This window comes from Benincasa hispida, chromosome 1 (genome assembly GCF_009727055.1).
Source record: "Benincasa hispida cultivar B227 chromosome 1, ASM972705v1, whole genome shotgun sequence".
Lineage (NCBI taxonomy): Eukaryota > Viridiplantae > Streptophyta > Magnoliopsida > Cucurbitales > Cucurbitaceae > Benincasa > Benincasa hispida.
Window position 1 is genome coordinate 8,001,541 of NC_052349.1, and position 26,517 is coordinate 8,028,057.

The following is a 26,517-nucleotide window of genomic DNA, read 5'->3' on the forward strand; positions in this document are numbered from 1 at the left end:
ATGAAGACAGCAAAGGAGGCCTGGGATGCCTTGCAAAAGAAGTATGACACTGATGAGGCTGGGTCGAAGAAATATGTTGTTAGCTGTTATCTCAATTTCCAGATGACGGATGACAAATCCGTGGAGGCCCAATCCCATGAACTCTAGAAGATAGCCTAGAGATAATTACTGAAGGTATGCCTCTAGACAGACAATTCCAAGTTGCTGTTATTATTGATAAACTGCCCCCTTTGTGGAAGGACTTTAAGAACACTTTGAGGTATAAGACCAAGGAGTTCTCATTGAGAGTCTTATAACCCGGCTAAGGATCGAGGAGGAAGCTCGGAAGTAGGACTAGAGGGAGGAGGTGGATGCAGTACCTGGAAAACCCGCCTTTGCCATGGTAAAACCTGACCAAAAATCTAAGGAGACAAAGAGGAAAGGTCAGAACCGTGGCTCCAACAACTAGAACCAACAGAAAAACAAAAGCCCCCTTCAGGAGAAACGGTACAGTTCCTCTGCTTTAATTGTAATAAACCTGGGCACATGGCTAGGAACTATAAGGTAGTGGATAGACACTGGCGCTACGCGCCATGTCTGTCACTGTCACACCCCGCCCCGAGCCCGAGGAGAGGCATGAGGGACTGTAGATACCACCCTTTTGTGATATCCACTGTCCATCTGAACCTCTTTACTACACTTAGTGAACTTTAAATCAAGGAGATAACAACAACTGATTAAGTAGGCCCATTTTATAACAACAATGTAACGTTTATACAACTCCAAGACTTAACTACAAAAGTTCACAAAACCACTCTTAAAATCCTCTGAAGTGCAACTGTGGCATGTGGCAGACCTTGACCTTAGCAGCACCCTGGAACTCCTCACCTTTCGCTATCTGGGAAGAAAAACATGAAAGAAAAGAATGAGCTTCACAAAGCTCAGTGAGTGGTAAGTAATTTCTAGAGTCTATTTCAACTCATAAATAACAAGCATATCATAAATACGAAGTTACATTCAAACCTCAGCTTCGAATGAGTCTGTTATCAACTCTATCTAAACACATGGTAGATAGCTAAACTGATAATTAATTAGAATGAGTTTGATACCTACCTACACACACACGGTAGATAGTTAATTGTTACTAAACATAAACGCTTACTCTTTTGCGTTCCCTTTTGTTTCTAATGTCTCTTATGTGCACATAGCTCCTTGCTCATGAGCTCAGAAGCTAGGCTCGTTGACCCTCTGACGATCCCATACAAGGATCCTCCCACAGGCTTAGGAACTAGACCTCTCAGTCCCCTGACCATCCCGTGAGGTTTTGCTTTTAGGCTCAGGAACTAGGTCTATTGACCCTCTGACCATCCCGATCACATAATCTCATTCTCATGCTAAATACTCATTCATAACATAAGCATATACAATTTACTATAAAAGATGCTTTAAGGCTTAAAGGAAATTACCACTCACCTTGGTAAGGATAGGAATCTTTCTCTTAGAAGTTCCTTGATCTTCTCGAGCTCCTCTTTTGAACCCTAAATTCCAGATTCAACTTAAAGCTCAGATTAATCCTAGTTCCAAGCTTTATCTCGAGATACTTCCTTCTATAAATATGCTCTAAATTTCTCCGAAAGCTTACCTCAAAATATTAGCTCATAAATCTTCGTAGTTTTGCCGGAATCTTCAAAACATCAAGGCTGCCCAAGCTTACCTGATAGTTCGACCCTTTTGTCTTGTCCTCATTCTCCAGCTTGATTCCTTGGAGTTTCTTCTTCAGAAGTTCTACCCTGAAACTAGACTCTAAAAGCTTTCAGGTGTCTTTGGAATCACTCCAAACGCACGATTATTCTAGGAGAACTCTTTGTCCCAAGTTGATGCTACTTACAGACCTTCCTATCTGACAACATCTCCTTCTCTTGAAACTTCATGACCGACGCATCATTTTGCTACCAACACTTGCGTTTCTTCATCAGCACATAGTCTCCTCTAAATCAGCCTTCATACACTCTTCTGAATGTCCTTTGAAGAGAATTTGAGTTATGGTCTGAAGTCCTTGGCCCTATTTATAGGCGTCGAAAATCTCTCTAAGGCCGACACCTCCTACTTGCCGCATGTCCAAGTGTCCTTTCCTTACACTATTAACGCAACCTTTACATCATCGCAACTCAAAGTGTCTTCCTCTTCCTTTAGCCAACACATAGCCCTCACATTTGCATGTCTTCTTATGCATCCACCTCATTTGCTTAAGGCTTAAAATTTCTTCCTAATAAGCCACATGTCCGGATGACGACCTTGAATGCGTCCATCTAACTTCATATGCATTTATCTACCGCAATTGCATCCATCTAACTTCATATGCGTTTATCTAACTGGTGCAACACACTTATGTCCGGACACAACCTATTGGCGTATGCGTCCATCCCATTTTTGCGCCCTTGCGGTGTCTTTAAATCTCAACATAACAGCCTTCAAGCCATTGCCGCCTAGCACCTTTCCCCCATATGCGACCTACTAACCTCGGTTGTGCCATTTCCAATTAATGCAATCCTTACCTTGTGCATCCCATCAACATAACTTGGTAGCATATGCTTAGATGCTCGCAAGGCTCCCCCTTGGCTGCATGCCCTTTACTACATGGCTTACCATTGCCTTATGCGCTGAACTAGGATTATGACCAACCTTCTTCCACCACATACTATTTGCTCAAGCCTTGTCCACATGCCTTGGATGTCCTCGGCATATAGCACATCACCAACACATAACAACCTTTGGGTCGACTTGATTCTCAACTCAACACTTTATGGTATTGCTCACCATCACCTAGGCTCTTGCTAACGCATCCCTTATGACCAACGCATGTATATCCTTATTGCTTGTCAACATCTGTAGTCTCTTGCTCAAAACCAACACAACCTACCTCATAAACCTTATTACGGAAAGCCTTAGCAATGCAAAGACAATTCACCATGCATCCACCATAGCTTGTTTCATCGCCTAGCTCATCCTTTAGCAAAGCCGCTGCGTAGCACAATCGCATAGTGCTGCTGCATGCCATTGCGTAGCATCACCGCATCCATCGTGTAGCATCACCGCATACACGATCAATGCGGGCGCATACCATCGCATATTATCGCTGCATACCCTCGCGTAGCATCGTCGCATCCATCACGTAGCACTGCTCCTTTTACTACACGATCAACCAGCGCGCGCAACTCCAATGCCCAGTGCCCTTGTCCACGCAACTTGAGGCTGCCACATGCATTTCTCTTGGCCACACTTTGGCTTCCTTCAACGCCCAAATAACCTCTAAATGAGCAAGGCCAACGCCCAAATAACCTCTAAATGAGCAAGGCCAACGCATGGAACAACATTTAGTCAATTTTCTAGCTTCCAACGCATGGGTTATACTTAGCCAATTTTCTACTAGTTAAGGCTTATCTCAAAGCTACTAAACAATCTTTATTTAAACACTTAGAATTTTCTTAATCTTTATTTAAACACTTAGAATTTTCTTACTCTTTAACATAAGATTTAACTTCCACTTAGTTAATTCCCTTAATCACCTGCTTAAGTAGGAAAAAATGGAAATTCGAGTTTTACAGTCACGACCTTAGTTTATTTAAAACTTATACTGAAACTAATGATAAAAATATTCTGTTGGAAGATTACCACTCCACGAAAGTTGCTGGAACCGGCAAGGTGGAACTGAAGTTTACCTCTGGGAAGACCCTCACATTGGAGGATGTTCTGCACATTCTGAAAATAAGAAAGAATTTGATTTTGGGCTATCTCCTCAATAAAGCCAGGTTTACTCAAACTATAGGGGCAGACCTATATACCCTTACAAAAAATAATGTCTTTGTAGGGAAAGGGTATGCAACTGAAGGAATGTTTAAATTAAATTTGACCTTAATAAAATGAAATCTTCTGTGTATATGCTGTGTTCTATGAATATTTGGCATGCTAGACTCTGTCATGTGAATTAGAATTTAATTAGTAACATGATTAGGCTGGAAATGATATCTAAGTTATCCACGAATGATTTTGATAAATACGAGTATTGTAGTCAGGCTAAAATTACTAAAACTCTTCATAAATCTATACTTAGGAATTCTGAGCCTCTACATTTTATTTATTCTAATGTTTGTGAATTTGATGACATCTTGACTAGGAACAGTAAAAGATATTTCATTATTTTTATTGACGGCTGCTCTGATTTACTTTTGTATACTTGCTGAAAAACAAAAGTGATGCTTTTGATGCTTTCAAACTTTTTGTTTCTGAAATAGAGAATCAATTTAATAGAAAAGTTAAAAGACGTCGTAGTGATAGGGGAACCGAGTACGACTAGGAAAGTTTTAATGAGTTCTTTAACTCACATGAAATAATACACGAAAAGACCGTACATTATTCTCCTAAAATGAACGTAATAGCTGAAAGGAAAAATATAACTTTAGCTGAGCTAGTAGTTGCTATTTTACTTAGTTCAGGAGCTGCGTCTTATTGGTGGGATGAAATCATCCTTACCAGGTGTTATGTTCTAAATAGAATCCCAAAATCTAAAAACAAAACTTCACCTTACGAAATTCTCAAGAATAAGAAACCAAATTTGTCCTACCTTAAAACTTGGGGTTGTCTAGCTTTGTAAGGATTCTAGACCCAAAAAGAAGAAAGTTGGCTATTAGAGCTTACAAGTGTGTCTTTATAGGATATGTCTTAAATAGTAAAGCCTACAGGTTCTATGATCTAGGGAACCAAGTGATCATTGAGTCAAATGATGCCGACTTCTTTGGAGATAGATTTCCTTGTAAATCAAGGAATAGTGGGGTTCTGGATCAAGTAGTATAACCCTAGTTAGAAATCCTAACCCTAGAAAGGAAACTGACCCAGAACCTAGAAGAAACAAAAGAGCTAGAACCGCCAAAGATTTCGAAAATGACTTCTTGACCTACAATGTATAAGAAGACTCTAAACATCTGAGAGCTGCTCTATCCTCAGTAGATGTCAATCTATGGCAAGAAGCCATAAATGGTGAGATGGACTCACTTGAGTCAAATAAGACTTGGCACTTAGTAGATCTACCCCTAGGATGTAAGGCAATAATGTGCAAATGGATCTTAAGGAGGAAACTTAGATATGATGGGACTGTCAACAAATTTAAAGCCAGGTTAGTAGCAGAGGGCTTTAGACAAAGAGAAAACATAGATTTCTTTGACATCTTTTCCCCTATCATTAAAATTACCTCTATCCGTGTCCTGGTCTCTTTCGCTGCCCTTTATAACCTCGTAGTACATCAGATGGATATAAAAACCGCTTTCTTAAATGGTGAACTTGAAAAAGAGATTTACATGGAACAACCTGAGGGTTTTGTCGTCCATGGTCAAGAAAATAAGGTGTGTAAATTAGACAAATCTCTTTGTGGACTAAAACAAGCTCCTAAGAAATGGCATGAAAAAATTAACAACTTTATCCTATCTAAAGGTTTCAAGGTCAATGAAAGTGAGAAATACATCTACTATAGGTTTGATAATAACCTCTGCACTATCTTGTTCTATATGTAAATGATTTATTGATCTTTAAGTCGAACTTGCACGTCATAAATGATGTAAAATCAATATTGAGTGAAAACTTCGACATGAAAGACTTAGGAGAAGCTAGTGTAATCTTAGGCATAAAAGTAAATAGATCTGAAAAAGGAAATTTCTTTGGATCAATCTCACTATATAGAAAAGATTCTAAAGAAATATAATTACTTTGAGTGTAAACCAATCTGTACTCCTTATAACCCTAGTGTCAAGTTGTTCAAGAATACTAGTGACATTGTTAATCAATCTGAGTAGGCGAGCATCATAGGCAGTCTTAGATACTTTGCCGACTGCACTAGGCCTGACATAGCTTATGCTGTAGGATTACTTTGCAGGTTTACAAGCAGACCTAGTATAGTGCATTGGAATGCTATAAAAAGGGTAATGAGATACTTGAAGAAAATCCAAAACCTAGGATTACATTATCAAAAGTTTCCCGCTGTCTTGGAAGGGTTCAGCGATGCTGATTGGAACTCTCTTTTGGATGATTCAAAGGCTACAGGTGGCTATATCTTTAATATAGCTGGCACAGCTGTCTCTTGGATGTCCAAGAAACAGACTATTTTAGCCCAATCTACGATGGAGTCAGAAATGACTTTAGTCTTGAGTCTTTGAGTGGCAGAGCAGCAACAAAATTAGCTTCTGGGGAGTTGACTGCTACCTGGGGAGGGAAAACATTTAAAAACAAGGTGAGCTACTAGCCCCGTGAGTGACTTAATAAAACATAAATCTCATGTTTAAACTAAAAACTAGAAAACATAATACTGGAACTAAAAACATGCCAAGCAAACGTGTACATAAAACTTTTAAAACCATTGTATCTAAAAACATAGCAGAACTGATTCCCGGTTGAGAGAGAACCCTTTTGCTCGATCTCTTAATGTCGGATATCCTTGTTTAAGAGAGAACCATTTTGCTCAATCTCTCAAACATAAGCCTGGACTAGGGTGAGAACCCTTTTGTTCGTACCTTTTAGCCAATGCTAGGAAAGAACCCTCGTAGTTCAATCCTACTGAATTGATTAATTGTCATATGTGTACGTAGAGCAAACTAGATCCTGACGTCAAGGATCATAACTGAAGCAGGGTACCACTGTTTATTACTGAATTGAGTGAATTACTCTGATACTTTCTTTATGTACTTCAGTTTCAAAATCATAACATAACTGAAACCAAGTAGTATAACTCAGATACCTTCTCCTTGTACTTTAGTATTGAGCTAAAAATACCTGATAGGAAAATATTTTCATAAAACAAGCTTACTGAAAGCTTGATCTCATAAAACATAGTTTTCATAAGAATATCATTTGCTAATGCATGCTCAACAACATTAAGAGCACATATGCTTTAAAATATAATACAAATACTTGTAACTTAAACATGCCATAGAATATTTTGTGGTTATGCTGCTGGGGGGAAAACTCATCGGAATAAGGCCAGAAGAGCAAAATAAAGACGAAGGGTTTGTTTCTCAGGTGAATCTAGGCCATCAGTGAAGAATTGAAGCTCCAGGACGAATCATGAAGAATTTTGAGCTAAAAATTTGAGGTAATATTGTTAACTCAGTTATAAACAACTTTGTAGAATGAAACTTTTTAAGATGAGGCCTAGAATTTGAGTTATATATTTTTCAAATTTGAACTGGAAGTTGTTGAACAAGCACGCAGCTGCTTGAATTGGAGCCAATGATGAAGGTTTGAATCTCTAGATCAAACAACGGGGAATTTTGAACTAAAATTTTAATGTAATGTTGCTAACTTGATTCTAAGAAAGTTTTTAGAAGGAAGTTCCTTAAGATGAGTTCTGGAAATTTAGTTATGAATTGTTGAAATTGAATCTAGAGTTTGATGCTCCAAATTTTTTCTAAGTGTGGGGAGTGTGGGCGATCAAAGGGTACTTTCTTTTGACACTCAATCCTTCCAAATTGGCTAAGTATCCGACCCTTAAAGTGAATGGTAGGAGGCACAATGTGATGGTGTGGCATGTGAGCTTGATTTATTGAGTAGGCCTAAAAGGAAGGCTAATGTAAACACTAAGTAGTATGCTTATACGTGAAGGTTCAACACCCATTGGAGAAGCCTATCAAGCCTTAAGGAAGCAAACTTGAAGGACCTGTGAGTGACTATAAATGATTCATAAATGGTTTATAAATATTTTAATAATCCATGCTTTATTGACAGTTACTTTTATGCTAGTTATTTTAAAAGAAGTTCCAAGCAACGCATTTCTCTAAAGTTTATAAATGCATGCTAGTTACAGAGTTTGTGAAATATGCTTTAAATTAAACCAGGTAGTTGATGACGTAAATTATGGGGACGCAATATGCGATGCATGTCTTAGGTTATGCGTTGGTTATCATGTGTCGGTGGTCATGCGTTGGGATGAAAAATATACGTTGATCTCATATGCAATGACCATGCGTTCCTGTCACAATTTTTCTTACGCTCTCGCCAAGTATAACGAGAACACAAGTTTCTCGGGTGATCCGAGGTCGTACTCAGGGACTTATAGCTAAAGAGGATGCGGTAATGTGTTTGCAGTGGATAAATAAAAGAATGATGGGGGTGATAAGCTAAGCACTACTCCTACTCCTAACTAACAGACAAAGCAGTGGAAGTATGAATGAGAGGTAGAGACACGATAACTGTTGACGCGTAGTAAAATGCATGGAAAAGTAGATAAAATGTGAGGATGTCTTCATCGTAACCCTAAGCTTGATCGCAAGGGCAACCCCAGCCAACGCAAGCTATGCGATCATGCTACCACACTTATGCCTAATTCTAGGATGCATGCGATGTATATGCGATAGTGTCGAGAGGCTTTATTCCTAAGTCTCTATTCCTGCTCATGTGCTCCCACACATAAATAAGATGACCACATACCACCGTATCCTACTTCTAGACACATTCAATATCCTATCCGTAAGGTGCATACGCTATGTAATAGCAAATGGAGCTTATTCCTAAGTTCTCCATTCTTGTTTATGCGATCCAATCCGCTCTCTTGAGTCTTAGATTTGGGTTTTAGATTACTTTCCCAAGTATGCCTAAATGATGAATGATGCACTCATAAGACAAGGTAATCACATAAACTTGGCTGACGTAATATTATTCCTATCTCTAGTGAATACTTGCTTACATTGCTCAATGCAATCAACTACTTACCCTCCCGGGCAGTTGGTTGTTGTTGATTTTACTCATAGGCATGCATTGCGTCTGACTATAGACAAGCGTTGCTACAGCTTCACACTAAGAAAATAAGGTTTTCTCACAAGATTCACGCGACGCACACCTCCCGGTGGTTTGTTACATGCTTCATATCCCTAATTCGCATGATTAAGTATGCAATACTCTAATAGTCTCACTAAGTGATGCAATGAAAGTAAAGGATATTAAGTAAATGAAGATGGAAACGGAATCGAAGGAAATATAGAAGCATTGATCACAAAATGTATTAATTTCTTAAATAAAAATGTAATAAAATACAAGGAAAGAAGTGAAATGGAAGGACCAGCTGGAAGCAATGTCTTGCTCCCAGCAGATGTGTGTCAAGGCTGCCAGTGGTGCCATGGATGGGCGGTGGAGCAGACTCTTTTGAGCTCTAACATCGGCGAAGGCTCCAATCGTCACACGAAATGGATGAAGGAGATGAAAAACTCTCTAGCTATCTTCTCACGCTTTGGTCTGGATTAAAAGGATCCGCCCTCCGGCAAAAAACCTTGGATCAATTGAAATTCTGCTCAACGGCCTCTATTTATATAGCTTGATCGCCGACAGCAATAATGGACCTGCACCGAATCTAACACTCGCGGCGCGATGGTCCTTTTCTGAATCTCTACTAGTAACGACGTAGTAGTGAAATGTCAACATCATCTTTTGATACTCCCGAGGTATGCGTTCATGTTGCATTCCACCAACCTTGCGGTCGCCCTTCTATTATAGTCATCATTATGTAGCCGCAATCTCTTTGCGATGACCGCATTCGCTCTAAGGCCGTAACTTCTCTGTGATGACCGTTCCTTTATGGGAAAAGTCGGTACTAGCCATATTGATCCATTGCGATAGTACTGTAGCAATCACAAAAGTTCAGAATTGTTACTACAATGGAAAGAGACATCAAATACGTCGTAAGCACACTACCATTAGAGGGTTCTTACTATTGGTGCAGTTAGAGTGGATCACATATGTACTGATGAAAATTTGGCAAATCCTTTGACGAAAGGACTGGCCAGAGAAAAGGTTTTTAGAACCTCAAAAAGGATGGGACTCATGATTATAAAAAGATGAACACAGTGAGGAAAAACCAACCTGTAGACTGGAGATCTCAAGAAATAGGTTTAATGGGTAATAACTGATCACGAGTGATATATAGTGAATTATGCTAAACCAAACACATAGTTCCATTTCTATGACTTAAAGTCCGAGCATGATATCCTGAAGCGTAAGAAAGGTTGAACTCAGTTCTTAATGAGATATATACTTGATGACAAGTGGGGTACCTAGCTACAGGTATACTCTTGATAGACTCACCTGTGTGAATGTGGAAGTGAGGGCCGCTTCCTATGGAGTTTTTAGGCAAACTCTCTAGAGCATTCACTAAACCGGGATTCACATACTAGGCCTTAAAGCACGGGCTTTCGTACTACACCCTAATAACACTCTGTGTGAGATGTTGTTAGAGATAGAGTTCAAAACCAAGGGTTACTCTAGTATATTCTGAATCATCTACACTATGTAAAGGTTCAAGTCGTAAGACACCTTTGCTTATGCACAGTGTTGTTTAGACTGAAACTGCTCGATGAAAATCCTCTCTCTTTCTCTTTTTGATTAAACCCATGTTTGAATTGAAATTGAGATACTGGTGCAAGTTCTTCTCCTCTGAATCAAGTGGGGATTGTTGGGTGAAAATGTAACTTCAAAACACGATGGAACCAACCTTTTGGTTGGAGAATCCCACATTGGAAAGTTTGGTGTTGGAAGTCTTCTTTATGTACTTCAATCTTGAATTTTGGGTTTGAGCCCCAAGGGGTACCCATGTTTTGGAGGGAGTGAGGAAATAGACTAATGTGGATTCGGTGGATGTCCCACACGTGCGCCGCCGTCCGTCCAGTCAAGCGAGGCATGCGTGTATGTGATTATTAATTTTAATAAAAATATTCTTTTATTTTTTTAACCAAAAAAGTAGGAAATCGTCGCTTCATTTGACGAAGTTTGCACTTCGTCCGTCTGTTTCGTTCTGTCCGGGTACGTTCTATGGCGGAGAGTCTTTTTCGCTCCCTATGGTTCGACGCTGAAGGCCTATCAGTTCGAAATCACAATTCATTATTCACTTCTCATTTCATTTTTCCTCTTCTCCTCTATTTTAGTTTTCGAGCAGTGAGTTTAGAAAGAGTGTGTGTTTCGGTCGGTAACAGTGCATTTTCGATTAGGTTTCTTTTGGCTTTTTTATCCTGGGGACGACGTGGCAATTTTCAGACCTGCTTGCACACTTGGGCAAAGCCGCGAAATGTCTTAAAGAGAGCGAGCTTCACGACTCAGCCTATAACGAGTTTCTGTTTTGCAGGTTTTGTTCTTCGCTTGACCGTCGTGCCTTGACAATTTACTATTCTTCGTTCTGAGGGTCCTGCTGTTTCCAACAACTTCAAACTCCAATCCACACCAAACCCCCCATTTACCACTTTAATTGAAAATAAGCTTCGAGGAACTAATCTTCCATATGCTTTTCTGTGGTTCGACCCGAACTTGCCACTTGTACTATTAGTTAGTATAGGTATTTAGTTCGTGAATTATGAATATTATTTCATTAGTTGCGGTTTGCAATCGACAAATATCTCTCGCAAATACTCATCAACATCAAATAAGCATCTGTATGAATCTGGATGTGTTCGCCAATGGTAGCGACACTGCATGACAGTGACGACAACATTGGTCTGTAGGATTCTGGCGATGCACGACCGTTCAGTGATGGAGGTGTGCAACTTTGAGGAAGTTCAGATTGATTAGAGAGAGAAACGAAGGGCTAGAGAGAGATTACTGGTGGCGATCAACGATCGAATAGAGATGTGTGCGGCCGATGATCGACGATGGTAGTGGTGGCCGGCAGTGGCAGATGGGAGAAGCCTACAACGCGAATCCCTGGTGGTAAGGAAGCAGAGTAGCGTCTGATGGCCAAAACACAACATCCTTAAATCCAAATTCCTCCAAATTTTAGCTTAGCAAATCTAAAATGAGCCCAAATATACTAAATTGACCATAAATTAATTCAATTAGGGATTCAAACTTTAAAGTTAAATAAATAAATAAAATTAAACCCCCCACAATTTTGGATAAAAATATTAAACTCGCCAAAGGCTCCGGATGTTACTAAATTTCACCAAATTGCTAATCAACGTATGTATTTTTTTGCTCATCAAGTTTATGGATTTTCTTGACGGGCAATGCACATCAAGAAAACTCATTTACGTGCAAAACTAAAACCATATGCGCGTGCTTATTTTTTTTCCATTTCGATTTGTTGATGGACGATACCCATCAACATATATCTTTTTGTTGACAGTTCATGTCCATCAACAAGGAGTTTTCTTGATGTTTATTTCCCATCAACAGATTCAAAAATCGGAAATTCCTCATTTTGACGAAACTTACGTATTTTTGTATCAAGAAAGATATTCTTCTCAACGTTCTTATACGTCAAGTTAAATTTAAAAATTAATTATACTAAGAAAGATATTTTCTTGACATTCTTGCTCATCAAGGTAAATATTAAAATTAATTGTATCAAGAAAGATATTTTTCTTGATGGTTTTTTGTCATGACTATCATGAAAAGAAAAATTTTGTGCGTTAAGAGTGACTAAATTTGTAGTAGTAGTATATTTGATATATGTATGAACAAAGACAATTCGAGCAATATATTGTCTCATATACTTAATAATATATGCGATGTATATGTACAAGTTTCAATATATTTGTAAACACACTAAAACAAACCATGCTATATGTGATGCATATCTATATTTCATAGTATATTATCAATATATTTGACATACACTTGAGATTTCAATTGAGATGTGATTGATTCTCAGCTAGGAATATAGAAGAAATAAATGAAATCTCCTACCATGAAAAAAAACATTAATTCAAAGTATCTTATGTTTTAAATGATCGATCAAAATTAATAAATAACAAAAAAAAGTCAAAATTAAAAAATAAAGTTAATAGGAAAAGAATTAATATTTTGATAATTTATTGATTGTAATTAATGATACTTCAAAGGATAAATCCTTATAAAATTAATAATAAATCTATAAATGACAGATATTTTTTATTTTATAATATAAGGAAATTAAAAGCTTGGAGACAATCAATCAAGTGTTAAAAATGTCTCCAAATATTGTAACTTAATTACGAAATATTACAGGATATTTGTAAAATATTAGTTATGTAATAGACTAATTTCTTAAATCTTTGTTTAAGTGTCCCTTTGAGGACATCTGATAAAATTGGAACGATAAATCTTTCAATTAAGTTATTACTAAATAAAAGTAAACTACTTGTTAAGAAAATTATGATTTGATTTATTTATAATTTCAAAATGAGTTTGTTCTATTTTGATCCGGTCTTTATTACCGTTTCTAAATTTTTTAAACTAATTATTTGATTTTTTGTTATATTATTTTTATATTTAATGTCCACTCTAATCTATATTGGCTAATTGAAATTATGCACATATTAACCTATTAAGCTAGTACACATAGAGTTCAAACTATACCATTCATTTGCTTTAGAAAAAGGTAAGAATGAATGATTGTTTTTAAAAATTTAAAGAATAAAGTAAATCCTTTAAAATTTTAAGGATCAAAATAAAATAAATTTAAAAATTGGATCAAATCAAACGCACATATATACCAATTTATTTCTGAAGGGAATCAAGTCAACTCGAATGTAGCTGTTGTGGCGAATCTCTACGATTTTCTTCGTAAGTTGATATTTTTTTGAAAACAAAAAATCATATTAATAAGAAAAACAAAAGTTCCCTTACCAAAAGAAAAAAGAAAAGGAAAAAACAAGCATATAAGAGAATGGGGCAAAAGAAACCTTTTGAGAGAGATACTATTGGATAATTTTGCTGGGGGAGTTCGCTGGTTGATGTCAAAATTTTGATCAAGAAAAAATATGTATGACAATAACGGCAAAACAAAGTAAAAGAATTATGATGTCTAAATTAATGAGAGAACTAAATAATAGAGAAGAAGTCAGAAATTCAAATTCTAGATTAAAATCTAGATATCATATCAAGTTCCCCCATATGAAATTATAATGATGTATTATAAGGAGAATGAGATAATATTTACCTTTTACTCTTATGATGAGGATGAGACAGATCTTACTAATCCTAATAAATTAGGATTAGATATGATAAGATAATTGATTAACTTGCACCAAATAAGTCCACTATATCTTGTATTTGTCTTCTCTTTTTTTCCTTTATTTTTTGCCTATTTCGTCAGGTCCAAATTCACCTACAACATTAACTCCCACTTCCACATTAGATTTCACAATTCAACTTTTTAATCATTATAAGCTGGACACTTGGAGCTCAACTTGGGAGAACTAGTTTCTAGAGCACAAAATTTTATTAAGAAAACGAAATATTATAACAAAATAACTATATGTCACGCATATTTTATTAATAACATGAGATTTAAACAAGACTTGCTATTAATTTTGAATGTTGCATTAGAAAACTTCAAATTTAAAATTAAACTCATATGAGATTCCATAATCTAGTAGAAATCTTCAAAGTTGAAAGGTGCTATATGTTTCTTTCAGTTTAAGCTCCTAGTGTCTTGTATTCTTTCACGATCTTGTTTGTTCTAGTCTCTATGGTTTGTCTTTTGATTGGTTTTTTATTATGGATTGAATTTCTCCAATATATTTTACTATAAGAGATTTTCCTGCATAGGGTTCATTGACAAATTCTCAACCTCTTTTACCACAAAACTTTTTTCCTTGGGCTAGATTGCAAATAAATTCAACTGGTCTCGATTTCCTTAATTTTAGAATAGAAAGCTAGAGTACTCTCATTCCCACAGATGATGCTAAATATTAATGTCAAATTTTGGCCAAGAGACAACACACCTGATTCAAGTGACAATAACGTTAAATTTGTAATTTGGAGAAGAGGGGGCTTGCAAAACAAAAAAATGACCTCGATGTCCAAGTCAGTCAGAGAACTAAATAATAGAGAAGAATGAGACGAGAATGATATATTTATAGGGAGAATGAGATGAGATTACCTTTTCCTTTTATGATAAGGATGAAGAATATTTCTTGATCCTAATAAATTATGGTTCGATATGATAAGATAATGGATTAGCTAACAATCTACTTTATCTTATATTTATCTTTCCTTATATTTACCTATTTTTGGCCTATTTCATTAGATCCAAATTTACCCACAACGACACATAATAATAATAATAATAATAATAATAATAATAATAATAATAATAATAATAACATTTTTAAATAAATAAAAAGAAATTGGCTATATAACAAATTATGTTTTGACAATTTGATAAAAATACATCAAAGTCCCTCAAACTATATTTGATAACGATTTAGTTTATTTACCTTTAAATTTGTGACAATTTAATCATTGAATTTTAATAAGTAATAATTAGTTCTTATATGTTGCAATGTCTAACAATTTAGTTTTATATTTTAAGATTGGTAACAATTTAATATCTATTTTGAAAAATCTCATCAGTATTAAATTTTATTATGTAATAACTTAATCTTTATAGTTTATAAATAAATTTGATTCCGACCAATTTATTGATCTACCATTTTAAAGAAATTTCATTAAATTTCAAAATATAAAGTAGAAAGACTAAATTGTTATTTGTTAACCTCTAATTAAATTTCTATAAATTTAAAATTATAGAGATTAATTATAACCAACTAAATTAAAGCAGTGTCAAGGTCTATTAATTAATTTAAAAGATTTAAAAGAATTATAATTAATTAAATTTAACTTTTTCTCATCCCATTAAAACTTTAACTTTAAAATTCATTTCATAGTTATTTTAAATTAATTAATAAACATGCTAATGATTGAATGTAAGCAGTAGTAAAGCAATTAATATAAAATTTGAAACGTAGAAATCAAATTTAAACCAAACTCAAATTTTAAAGATAAATTTATAATATTTTAAAATTTAATCGATAAATTTTTAATATTTTAAAATTTAATCGATAAATTTTTAATATTTTAAAATTTAAAAATTAAACTCAAAATTTATGTTATGAATTAAATGTTTAATATTTTAAAATATATGGACTAAAATGAATGTTTAATTAAAAAAAAAAAAACTAAAAATACATTTTCCCCCAGCTTAAATGATTGTACGGAATCAAATGCTTGATCGTTGGCAAATTGAATTTGACCCCTTTATTTTATTTTATCTATTCTTTTAGACTTAAAATTGAAGCTGACCTGACAACGCAATAAGTTGCGTTCATGTGGGTGCGATGCCAAATTCTCACATTTGTATTTAATTTTGAATTGACCGATAAAATTTTCTTCTTCTTCTACTTTTTAACATGAAATATTTTTCTTTTAGCAATTATACAATCTGCTTTTTAGTTATTCATATTCTCCACTTACTTTCTAAACCTTAATGTTAAAATATTGTACAATTAAATCACAGCCATTTGAATAAAAAAATTTGTGTTTAAATATCAAAATAAGGAATAAGTATAGTGGTTACTCGTACTATTGATATTAAATTTAAAGGTTCAATTGTTCCACGTCATAAAAACAACAATCATAATTTTGATTAAATATTTATTCTAAAATTTATTTTAGAAAATATATTTTAGACCTCGATTTTAGATTTATTTTTCATTTAGTTCATAATTTCGAAAAGTTACATATTTAATTTAATTTAATTCCTAGTGATAAAATATATATACCATTACTTCCTTTCTAGAGTTTGGTTTATTGACCTTTGTATTTTTACCTTTGCTGGTTGTTATATCCTTCCCTATCATTTTGTTACACGTGTATGGACCTTGATATATTTATTGTCCTTTGCATCTGCTCTGATTATGTTGGCATTTCTCCTCCTTTTCTTATATTTTTATATTCATTACACCATTCTACCTGCTTTCAATATGTTATAATTTTCTTTCTAGCTTTTTTTTTAAAAAATTAATACTATTTTAATAATTATTAACAAAAATAGGGTAGATTGTATAATTGTGGGCTTGGTACACGATTATCCCTAAATCGTGAACTGGGTCCACGACTTCCTTCGCAACACGTGAATCTGCCACACCTAGCAGTGACTTGGCATACACAGACTGCCACATGTACAAGCATGCATCGTTGACTAGGTAATCGTGGATGAAGTCCATGACTATCCTAAAACGTGTACGAGGTACACGACTTAGTGGTCCCAAAAAGGGCTCCATGACCTCTCTTCACTCTCTTCCCCATCTCAATCTTTCTTCGGTTTTGCCTCTCTTTCACAGTCGTCGTCCACTGTTCCACTGTCGTTGTCCACAATCGTCCGCCATCCACCATCATCACTGCTTTCTCTGCCGCTGCCGATTGTAGGTAACATTTTGTCTTTCCCCCCAACCCCCCAATATATGATATTGTACTCCATAAATCTACTATTTTATTTAAACATATGCATAAAAACTAGAGTTTTGATCTATTTTAGTTGATTTGTTGGGTAGGATTTGAATTGTTTTATTTATTTATTGTCTTTTGTAATTTGATATTATAAGTTGGACTTAACATTTTGGTTGTAGTTGATATTTTTATTTTAATATTACAAGTTTGGACTGTTTGGATGGAAAAAAATATATATTTGGATTGTTTGGAGTTTTGGTCTATTTGGACGGTTTAAAATAATGTTTGGACTGCTTAAAAGAAAAAAAACAAACATTTTAGACTGGTCATAAAATGGAGTTTGGATTATCTTTTAGACTGATGTTGGTTTGGGCTATTAGTATTAATGTATTTTTTTTGTCAACTATAATAGTTGTAAAGATTTGAGTAAATATGTTGATGTGTCCTAAAGATTTAGTCATCCTTCAACCTGGAAAGACTAGCGCCAAATTCACGCATAATATATACCGTACTAGTGTGCATGTCACACTAGAAGAAATTCAGGCTTTAATGTCAGTTTTAAACCGACATTAAAGATAGTGTTATTAAAGCCCTTTAATGTCGGTTTTAAATTGACATTAAAGGGCTTAAATAGCACAGCCTTCAATGTCGGTTGCAACTGACATTAAAGACCTTCAGTGAAATTTTCAACCGACATTAAAGCCTATGTTTTTTTTTAAAAAAATTCTTAACCGATATTAAAGCCCAAATCTGTCCGTTTTTTTAAATTCCGTTGTCGAATCCATTTTTTTTGTCAAAAAGTATAACATGACAAGGACGGACGAAAACCACCTAATTCGCATGGCCAAGCTTGGACGAAGGTAAGAGAGAGCCTTTCGGATGGAGGGTTTTGCACGAGCTTGGACGAGGGTTTGGGGAGAAATGATGCGGCGCATTCGAACATGGGGGGGGGGGGGTTAGTTTTTTTTAAAAAAAAAAAAAAAAAAGTGGACCTACTATGTCGGTTTAAAACTGACATTAAAGATCCACTTTTTTAAAAAAAAACAAAACCGACATTATACATCCGATTTCATTTTTTCCAACCGACATTAAAGTCTAAAATTCTTGTAGTGTCATGATCGTTGTGCATAGGGAGAAATAATAAAGGAGTAGCTGTATCAGATGATTTTTTTTCCTTGTACGATATAATCATGAGACGATTTATCACACTTGACGACACTTACTATTACTGCATGGTAAGAGTTTGATTATCTTAGATTTCTCAAATATATGATATCAACATTATTTAGTATTACTTTTTTTCATCATATAAAATAATTTTGTCCAAGATGTACAACAGTATTTAGTACAACACAATTTACTAAAGTTGGATTCAATATATGACCAAACCTTGATAATGTAGAAAGCATTATTCAACAAACAAGATGACTCAATGTTGCTGATACTGATTGAAGACGTATTCGCCGTAGATGACAACGACAACAAGGCAAAGCTAATCTAGAGGTACACGAAGACGCATATGTGGAAAATTGAGTGACTTGTAATTCAAACTTTTAACTTCATGCAAACTCATATTTTGAAATTAAAGAACTAATGCAATTACATTTTATCATGAGACCTTGAATCTAGTAAATGAGTATGATATAAAAGATCAATAACAAAAATGAAAAAAATAATCATTTTTTTAATACTAGAAAGCAAAAATTGATAGTTAGAAATTAAAAAAAATATTGAAATCGAAAAAAATAAAAATAATAAAATTGAGGACCCCATCCACGAATTTGGTCCTTTGACCAAGTCTAAATGGCTGACATGGACGTTGACTAGATTGAAACATAATCGTGTACCGGGAACACGATTTTCTCTTCCACCAAAAACTATCATATTTTGGTCAATACTTTTACGTTCAACACTATGATCATTAAAAATAATGAGTATTTAATAAAAAAAAAATCAAAGTTAAAAATATAAACCATTTAAAGTTAGGGACCAAATGAAAACAAAACTCAAATCTCGATTAAAGTTATAACATTTTAAAATTTAGTGACTAAATTAAAACCAAATTCAAAATTTAAAAACTAAATGTGTAAAATTTTAAAACGTCAGATGAAAACTAAACCAGTACCAAAAATATATTTTTCCTAAATTTCTTCTACTATTATAAATATCATAAAAATAGATGTCTAATGCTTAGTGTCCTAAAAGCCATGTGTCATTTTTCATATTGTCCATATGCATTGTAATAATTCATGCTTGGGGTCTATGGAATCTACAACTTGCCCCTTTGCTTATAAATAGTGGCATTTGGTGAATATCAAAAGAATGCACATTGGTGAGAAATATACTTTAAAATTCTATTAATTTTCAATTATCCAATTTTATAATTTTAGTTATTTTATATTATATTATATTTATTTATTTATTGTTATTATATAAATATATTATTATATAATATTTTCTTCATATCTGTGTTCCCGTCGTGCTCTGAAATTCACAATACGTTATCAGCACAAGCTCCTCTCGTTTTTCCCGCTAAAAGTAGGTACTAAAGAAACATAAATCATTTTCATATGTTAGGTGTTTAAAAAATGAGCAAAAAAGATCTATGTCTTGCAGACAGTGCAACTACACGCACAATACTTATAAATAAAAAAAATACTTTTTCAAATTGACAATACTGAAAGCAAAAGTAAATACAATATCAGGTTCTGCAAACTTGATCGAAGGTTTTGGAAAACAAATATTATTTTGCCTAAAGGAACAAAATTTACAATTGACAATACATTGTTTTCTAGTCAATTAAAGAGAAATCTTGTTTTCTAGTCAATTAAAGAGAAATCTTCTAAGTTTTAAAGATATATGTTACAATAGTTATCATATTGAGACTGATAGTAAGAATAATGTAGAATATTATATATCATATCCACTGTCTCAAATGAAAAACGTATATTGGAAGAATTATTTGCTTTATCTTCTGGATTATATTATACTTATATACGAGTAATCGAAACATATGCAACAATGAACCTGAAGTTCATGAATCCAGGCATATTTACAATTGAGAATTATTTAGAATTCAAATGGACACCCATTAAAAAACCAGAAGATTCTTCAATTTAATGAATTATCATATGATGGTTGCTCTCAAGGAAAATTGATAATTAGACCATCACAAACTAAAGTGGGGATTGAATCACCTGCATTTTTAGAATGAATTCATGGTGATATATGTGAACCTATTAACCCACCAAGTGGATCATTTAGATATATTATGGCGTTAATAGATGCATCCAGTAGATAGTCACACATGTGCTTATTGTCAAGTTTAAATCTTGTATTTGCAAGATTACTTGCTCAAATAATTAAGTTAAGAGCACAATTTTCTGATTATACAATTAGGACCATTCGTCTTGTTAATGCTGGTGAATTTACATCTCAAGTTCTTGATAATTGTTGTATGTCAATAGAGATAAGTGTTAAATATACTGTAGCTCATATTCATACACAAAATGATTTAGCAATATCATTTATAAAACATTTACAATTAATTGCAAGACTATTACTTATGAGAGCTAAGTTTAATTTATCTATATGGGGACATGCTATTTTGCATGCAACGTCACTTGTACGCATTATACCAGTAGCTTATCATAAGTACTCTCCATTTCCATTAGCTTATGGTCATTAGCTAAATATTTCCTATCTGAGAATTTTTGGATGTGCAGTATATGTTCCAATTGCTCCACTACAATACACTAAGATGGGTCCTCAAAGGAGGTTAGGAATATATGTGGGATATGATTCTCCATCAATTATTAAATATCTTGAACCCCTGAAGGGTGATGTATTTACTGCACGATTTGTTGATTTTCATTTTAATGAGACAAATTTTTCAATATTAAGGGAGGAAATTAAGAAATTGGAAAAGGAAATTACATGGAATGCATCGTTATTGTCTCATTTAGATCCTCGTACAGATCATTGTGAACTTGAAGTTCAAAAAATAATTCATTTGCAAAATATAGTAAATCAGTTACTAGATGCATTTTTAGATGCAAAGAAAGTAACTAAGTCACATATACCAGTTGCAAATGTTCCATGAAAAATTGATATCCCAACATAATAAGTTGTCACTAATGAGTCTAGAGCATGTTAGAAGTGTGGTAGACCAGTGGATTCCAAAGATAAAAATCCTCGAAATTGAAAAATAATTAATAGTGAAAAAGACTTGGTTGAGGATATAAATACCCATGTAGAAATCATAGACATGACTAGTGAGGATGGTGAAATACCTAAAGATAATAATGATATTTCAATAAACTATGTCATGTTAGGAAAAAGATGGAATCGAATTAATGTAATTATTGACAATATTTTTGCGTATAATAGTGCTCTTGATATTATATCTGAAAATGAGTATTCTGAACAAAATCTATTGAAGAATGCCGACATAGAAAAGATTAGCTTTAGTGGAAAGAAGGTGTCAAACCTGTGGGATACAAATGAGTATTTATGAGGAAAAGAAATGAAAATAATGAGGTCACAAGATATAAAACAAGACTAGTTGAGCAAGGTTTTTAACAAAAACCTGGTATTGATTTTTAGGAAATGTATTCTCCGGTGGTGGATGCAATTACATTAAAATATTTAATTGGCTTGACTGTGTATTAAAGTCCGGATATGCATCTTATGGATGTAGACACAACTTATTTATATGGATCTCTTGATAATGATATTTATATTAGAATCCTAAAAGGATTTAAAGTACCTGAAACACATACATCAAATTTTCGGGAAGGGTATTCAATAAAGTTACAAAGATCACTATATAAATTGAAACAATTAAGACATATGTAGTACAATCACCTGAGTGAATATTTATTGAAAGAAAGATATTAAAATAATCAAATATGTTCGTATGTTTTTATAAAGAAATCACAATCAGAAATTTCTATTGTAATTGTATATGTTGATGAGTTGAATATAATTGGAACTCTTAAAGAGCTTTCAAAGGCAATAAAATATTTTAAGAAAGAATTTGAGATAAAAGATCTCGGAAAAACCAAATTTTGCCTTGGTTTGCAAATTGAGCCTTTAGCAAATAGAATATTTATTCATCATTCAACTTATACAGTAAAAATTTTGAAAGATTTTATATGGACAAAACACATCCATTAAATATTCCGAACTTCTTGGTCCTGAAGTACCATATCTTTGTGCAATTGGTGCACTTATGTATCTTGCTAATAATATAAGACCATATATTGCATTTTCAATACATTTATTAGCTAGATATAGTTCTTTTCCTACAAAAAGATATTGGAATGAAATTAAGCATATACTCCGTTATCTCCGAGGAATAATCGATATGAGTTTGTTTTATTCAAATAAATAAAAATTTGATTTAGTTGGTTACGCAGATTCTGGATATTTATCTGATCCATACAAAGTTAGATCTCAAACAGGTTATTTGTTCACATGTGAAGGAACTACTATATCATGGCGATTGGTGAAATAGACCATAACGACCATTTTCTCTTATCATGCTGAAATTCTTGCAATTCACGAGGTAGTCGAAAATGTGTATGGCTAAGGTCAATGACTTAGCATATTCGTGAAACGTGTGACTTGTCTTCTAATAAAAATTTTCCAACAATATTATACGAAGACGACACAGCTTGCATAACCCAAATAAAATGAGGATATATTAAAGGAGATAGAACAAAACATATTTCACTGAAGCTTTTCTACCCTTATGATCTTGAAGAAAATGACGACATCATTGTACAACAAATTTGTTGAAGGATAACCTGGAGACTTATTTACAAAGGCATTACCAACTGTAACTTTTGAAAAATTGGTACACAACTTTGGAATGCAGCGACTCTTAAGTGATGTTTTTGTGAGGGGGAGTAAGTATATTGTATTCTTTTAGAAGTGTGTATTATATGAAATATGTATTCTTTTTCCTTCATTAGGGTTTTTCATTCTTTTTCCTTCACTAGGGTTTTTCCTAGTAAGGTTTTAACGAGATATATATATATATATATATGGGTATCTAAGGGAGAGTATTATAAATATCATAAAAATAGATGTCTCATGTTTAGTGTGCTAAAAGCTATGTGTCATTTTTATTCATGTTTATTGTCCATGTAAGTCCACATCCTACTTGTCACTTTGCCTCTAAATAGTGATATTTGGTGGATCTCAAAATAATACACATTGGTAAAAAAATGCTTCCATTAATTTTCATTTTATCCAATTTTATAGTTTTAGTTATTTAATAATTTTATTTTATTTTATTTATTATTATTATATAAATATATTATTATATTATATTTTCTCGTGTTTCTATCCTAGAATGAAATTCACAACATCTACCAAATAATCAGATTTTTACTTGGGATGATTTCCTCAATATTATATATAAATAGATGGGTGTTCTTAGTTAGCCAGTATCGTTCTCCCACCCAAAGCTGACAGCACCACCGAAGCACCACCGTCGACCGTCATGGAAGAAGCTAAACAGAGAGAACAACAAGAAGAAGCAGGATCTCCAACGCCCCATGTTCTAATGATGTCAAGTCCGGGAATGGGTCATCTAATCCCACTCATCGAATTCGCCAAACGTCTCGTCTTCCTCCACCGCTTCACCGTCACTTTCGTCATCCCTTCCGGCGAACCTCCTTCCAAGGCCCAAATCTCTGTTCTCAATTCCCTGCCCTCCGCCATCGACCACCTCTTCCTCCCGCTCGCTCCATTAAACGACCTCCCAACCGAAGCCAAAGCCGAAACCATCATCTTCTACGCCGTTACTCGCTCTCTTCCTTCTCTTCGCGACCATTTCAAATCCATGGTTACCCAACTCAACCTCGTTGCCTTCGTCGTCGATCAATTCGGCACCGTCGCCTTCGATGTCGCGAGAGAATTCAACGTCCCGCCGTACATTTACTTACCCTGTGCCGCCACCACACTCTCGCTCATTCTCCACATATCCAAACTGGACGAATCGATCGTTGGCGAGTATGTCGACCTCACGGAGCCGATCAGACTTCCGGGATGCAGCCCAATTCCAGGAAAGGAATTGCCCGATCCGTTTCTTGTCAGGGAAGATGAATCGTACAAGCTTTTTATCGACACCATGAGCAGGTTTGTATTAGCAGAGGGGATTTTTGTCAACAGCTTCCCGGAATTAGAACCCAATCCCATAAATGCTCTGCAATTGGAGAAATCTGGGAAGCCCCCAATTTACCCAGTTGGTCCACTGGTGAAAATCGATTCGAGTGGGAGTGAAGAAGGGATTGAATGTTCGGATTGGCTGGATGAACAACCACATGGGTCTGTTCTGTTTGTATCGTTCGGAAGTGGGGGGACTCTGTCCCGTGTTCAAATGAATGAATTAGCGATGGGATTGGAATTGAGTGGCCAGAAATTCATATGGGTTGTTAGAAGCCCAAGTGATAAAGAAGCAAACGCATCGTTTTTCAGCGTCCATAGCCAGAATGATCCACTAAAGTTCTTGCCGGAGGGGTTTGTCGAGAGAACCAGAGGAAGGGGATTAATAGTGCCGTCGTGGGCTCCACAGGCTCAGATACTCAGCCATGGTTCCACCGGCGGGTTTCTGAGCCACTGCGGTTGGAATTCGACATTGGAGAGTTTGGTTAATGGAGTTCCCATAATTTCTTGGCCGCTTTATGCAGAGCAGAGACTAAACGCCATTATATTAACAGAGGAGATTAAGGTGGCGTTGAGGCCGAAGATGAACGAGGAAAGTGGGATTATTGAGAAGGAAGAGATTGCGAAAGTGGTGAAATCTCTGTTTGAAAGCGAAGAAGGGAAGAAAGTGAGAGAGAAAATGCAGGAGTTGAGAGTTGCAGGGGAAAGGGTTCTTGGAGAAGGAGGATCTTCTTCAAGAACGCTCTTGGAAGTGGTTCAAAAATGGAGGAGCAACAACATTTCTAGGTAGAATTATTGTGGGTTTTATAACTACTTTTAAATTGTTTTCCTCAAAAAGCATCATTATTGTTTAATGCATAATAATGTTGTAATGTATTTTGTCATGTGTTTTTAGAATTTTATCCTCTTTGTGTTAACTTTTATGCTTCTTTTCAATAAGATTGTAAGAAAATGGAGTATGTATGAACTATTAAATAAATCATGATTTATGGTAATTGTTATAAATATTGTTGAGATTTGAGGGAGAAAAATAGTGATTAAGCGACCTGATTATTTATTGAGGATTAAAACATATATTAGTCTTCAAATTAAACTAAAGCATTAGGTTAAACTTAGACAAAGAAAGAGATGTTAAAAGTAGTGAGGCTATCGGGAGTGGCTGAGAAGAAGTGGGAAAAGGATATACGTTTGTGTATCAAACATCTTGAAATTGAAGAATTGAAAACAATGTTGAGTGAAATAGAAGTTTTGGAACACATCTCCATCGCTTTCTAATTAAATGAGAAGGTGATGCCGAACACAATTAGACACAAGTCTCCCACCACAGTTTACTTCAATGGTTGAAGTTTATTTGGATGATTTAAGCTCTGATGCCACCAGATTCGACTATATTTTTCTTTACAAGAACTCAAATTTTGCCCCATTTTGAAATTTCAAGTCTCGAAATGAAAATGTATAATGTAGAATTATTGGTGGATCTATAATTTTTTCAATAATGACTTAGTTTAAAGCTTCATTTTAATCCAAAAAATTAAATTACAAATTTAGTTATGAACATTTAAATGTGTTGCCATGGTCAAAATAATAGTAAAATAAAAAAAATAAAATAATTTATAAAAATTGTATGCAAAAGGATTTGAACTTAAGCCTATTATGGAGGCTAATACATCCTACCATTGTCATATAGTCATTTTGATAACTACCAAAATGAATTTGTTTTATATTAATATAAAAATATATAGAAGTAGAGGGGGCGGCTTGAGCTCCCGAGCTATATAAATCCACCCTAGTAGAAATTGCAATACATTTTTAAGTTTAGGTTTAAAATTGAAACACTCATCTAATTTTTTAGTGCACTTACAAGTTTATGGTAAGATAAAAACTGATTTTAACCATCTCAGGCATCAAATTATTATTATGTTTTATTTAATAATTTTAGTGTAATTTTAATGTAATTTTAGTTTTTTTTAAAATTTTTTTTACCAATGTAACAATATTTTTATCATTTTACTAGAATTTATGATGTGGCACACATTAGAGTTTTGGGAGACTATATAAAACTTGACCATTAGGTCGTAGAAATAGTTTTTAGATTTTAAAATTTGGGAATGATAATTTTCCTTACTACAA

The 26,517-nt window shown here is 34.3% G+C and overlaps 1 protein-coding gene across 1 annotated transcript; it reads left to right on the forward strand.

Moving 5' to 3' along the window:
- The first annotated feature begins 23,625 nt into the window (after positions 1–23,625).
- LOC120067669 (hydroquinone glucosyltransferase-like) lies at positions 23,626–25,382 on the forward strand. Its single transcript, XM_039019208.1, has one exon. It carries the CDS (start codon positions 23,723–23,725, stop codon positions 25,175–25,177), a length of 1,455 nt encoding a protein of 484 aa, XP_038875136.1. The 5' UTR covers positions 23,626–23,722; the 3' UTR covers positions 25,178–25,382.
- Positions 25,383–26,517: the final 1,135 nt, after the last annotated feature.

Bases quoted from the DNA above. Each gene is read 5' to 3' on its own strand.
- LOC120067669 (XM_039019208.1), top strand. From the start codon at position 23,723: ATGGAAGAAGCTAAACAGAGAGAACAACAAGAAGAAGCAGGATCTCCA.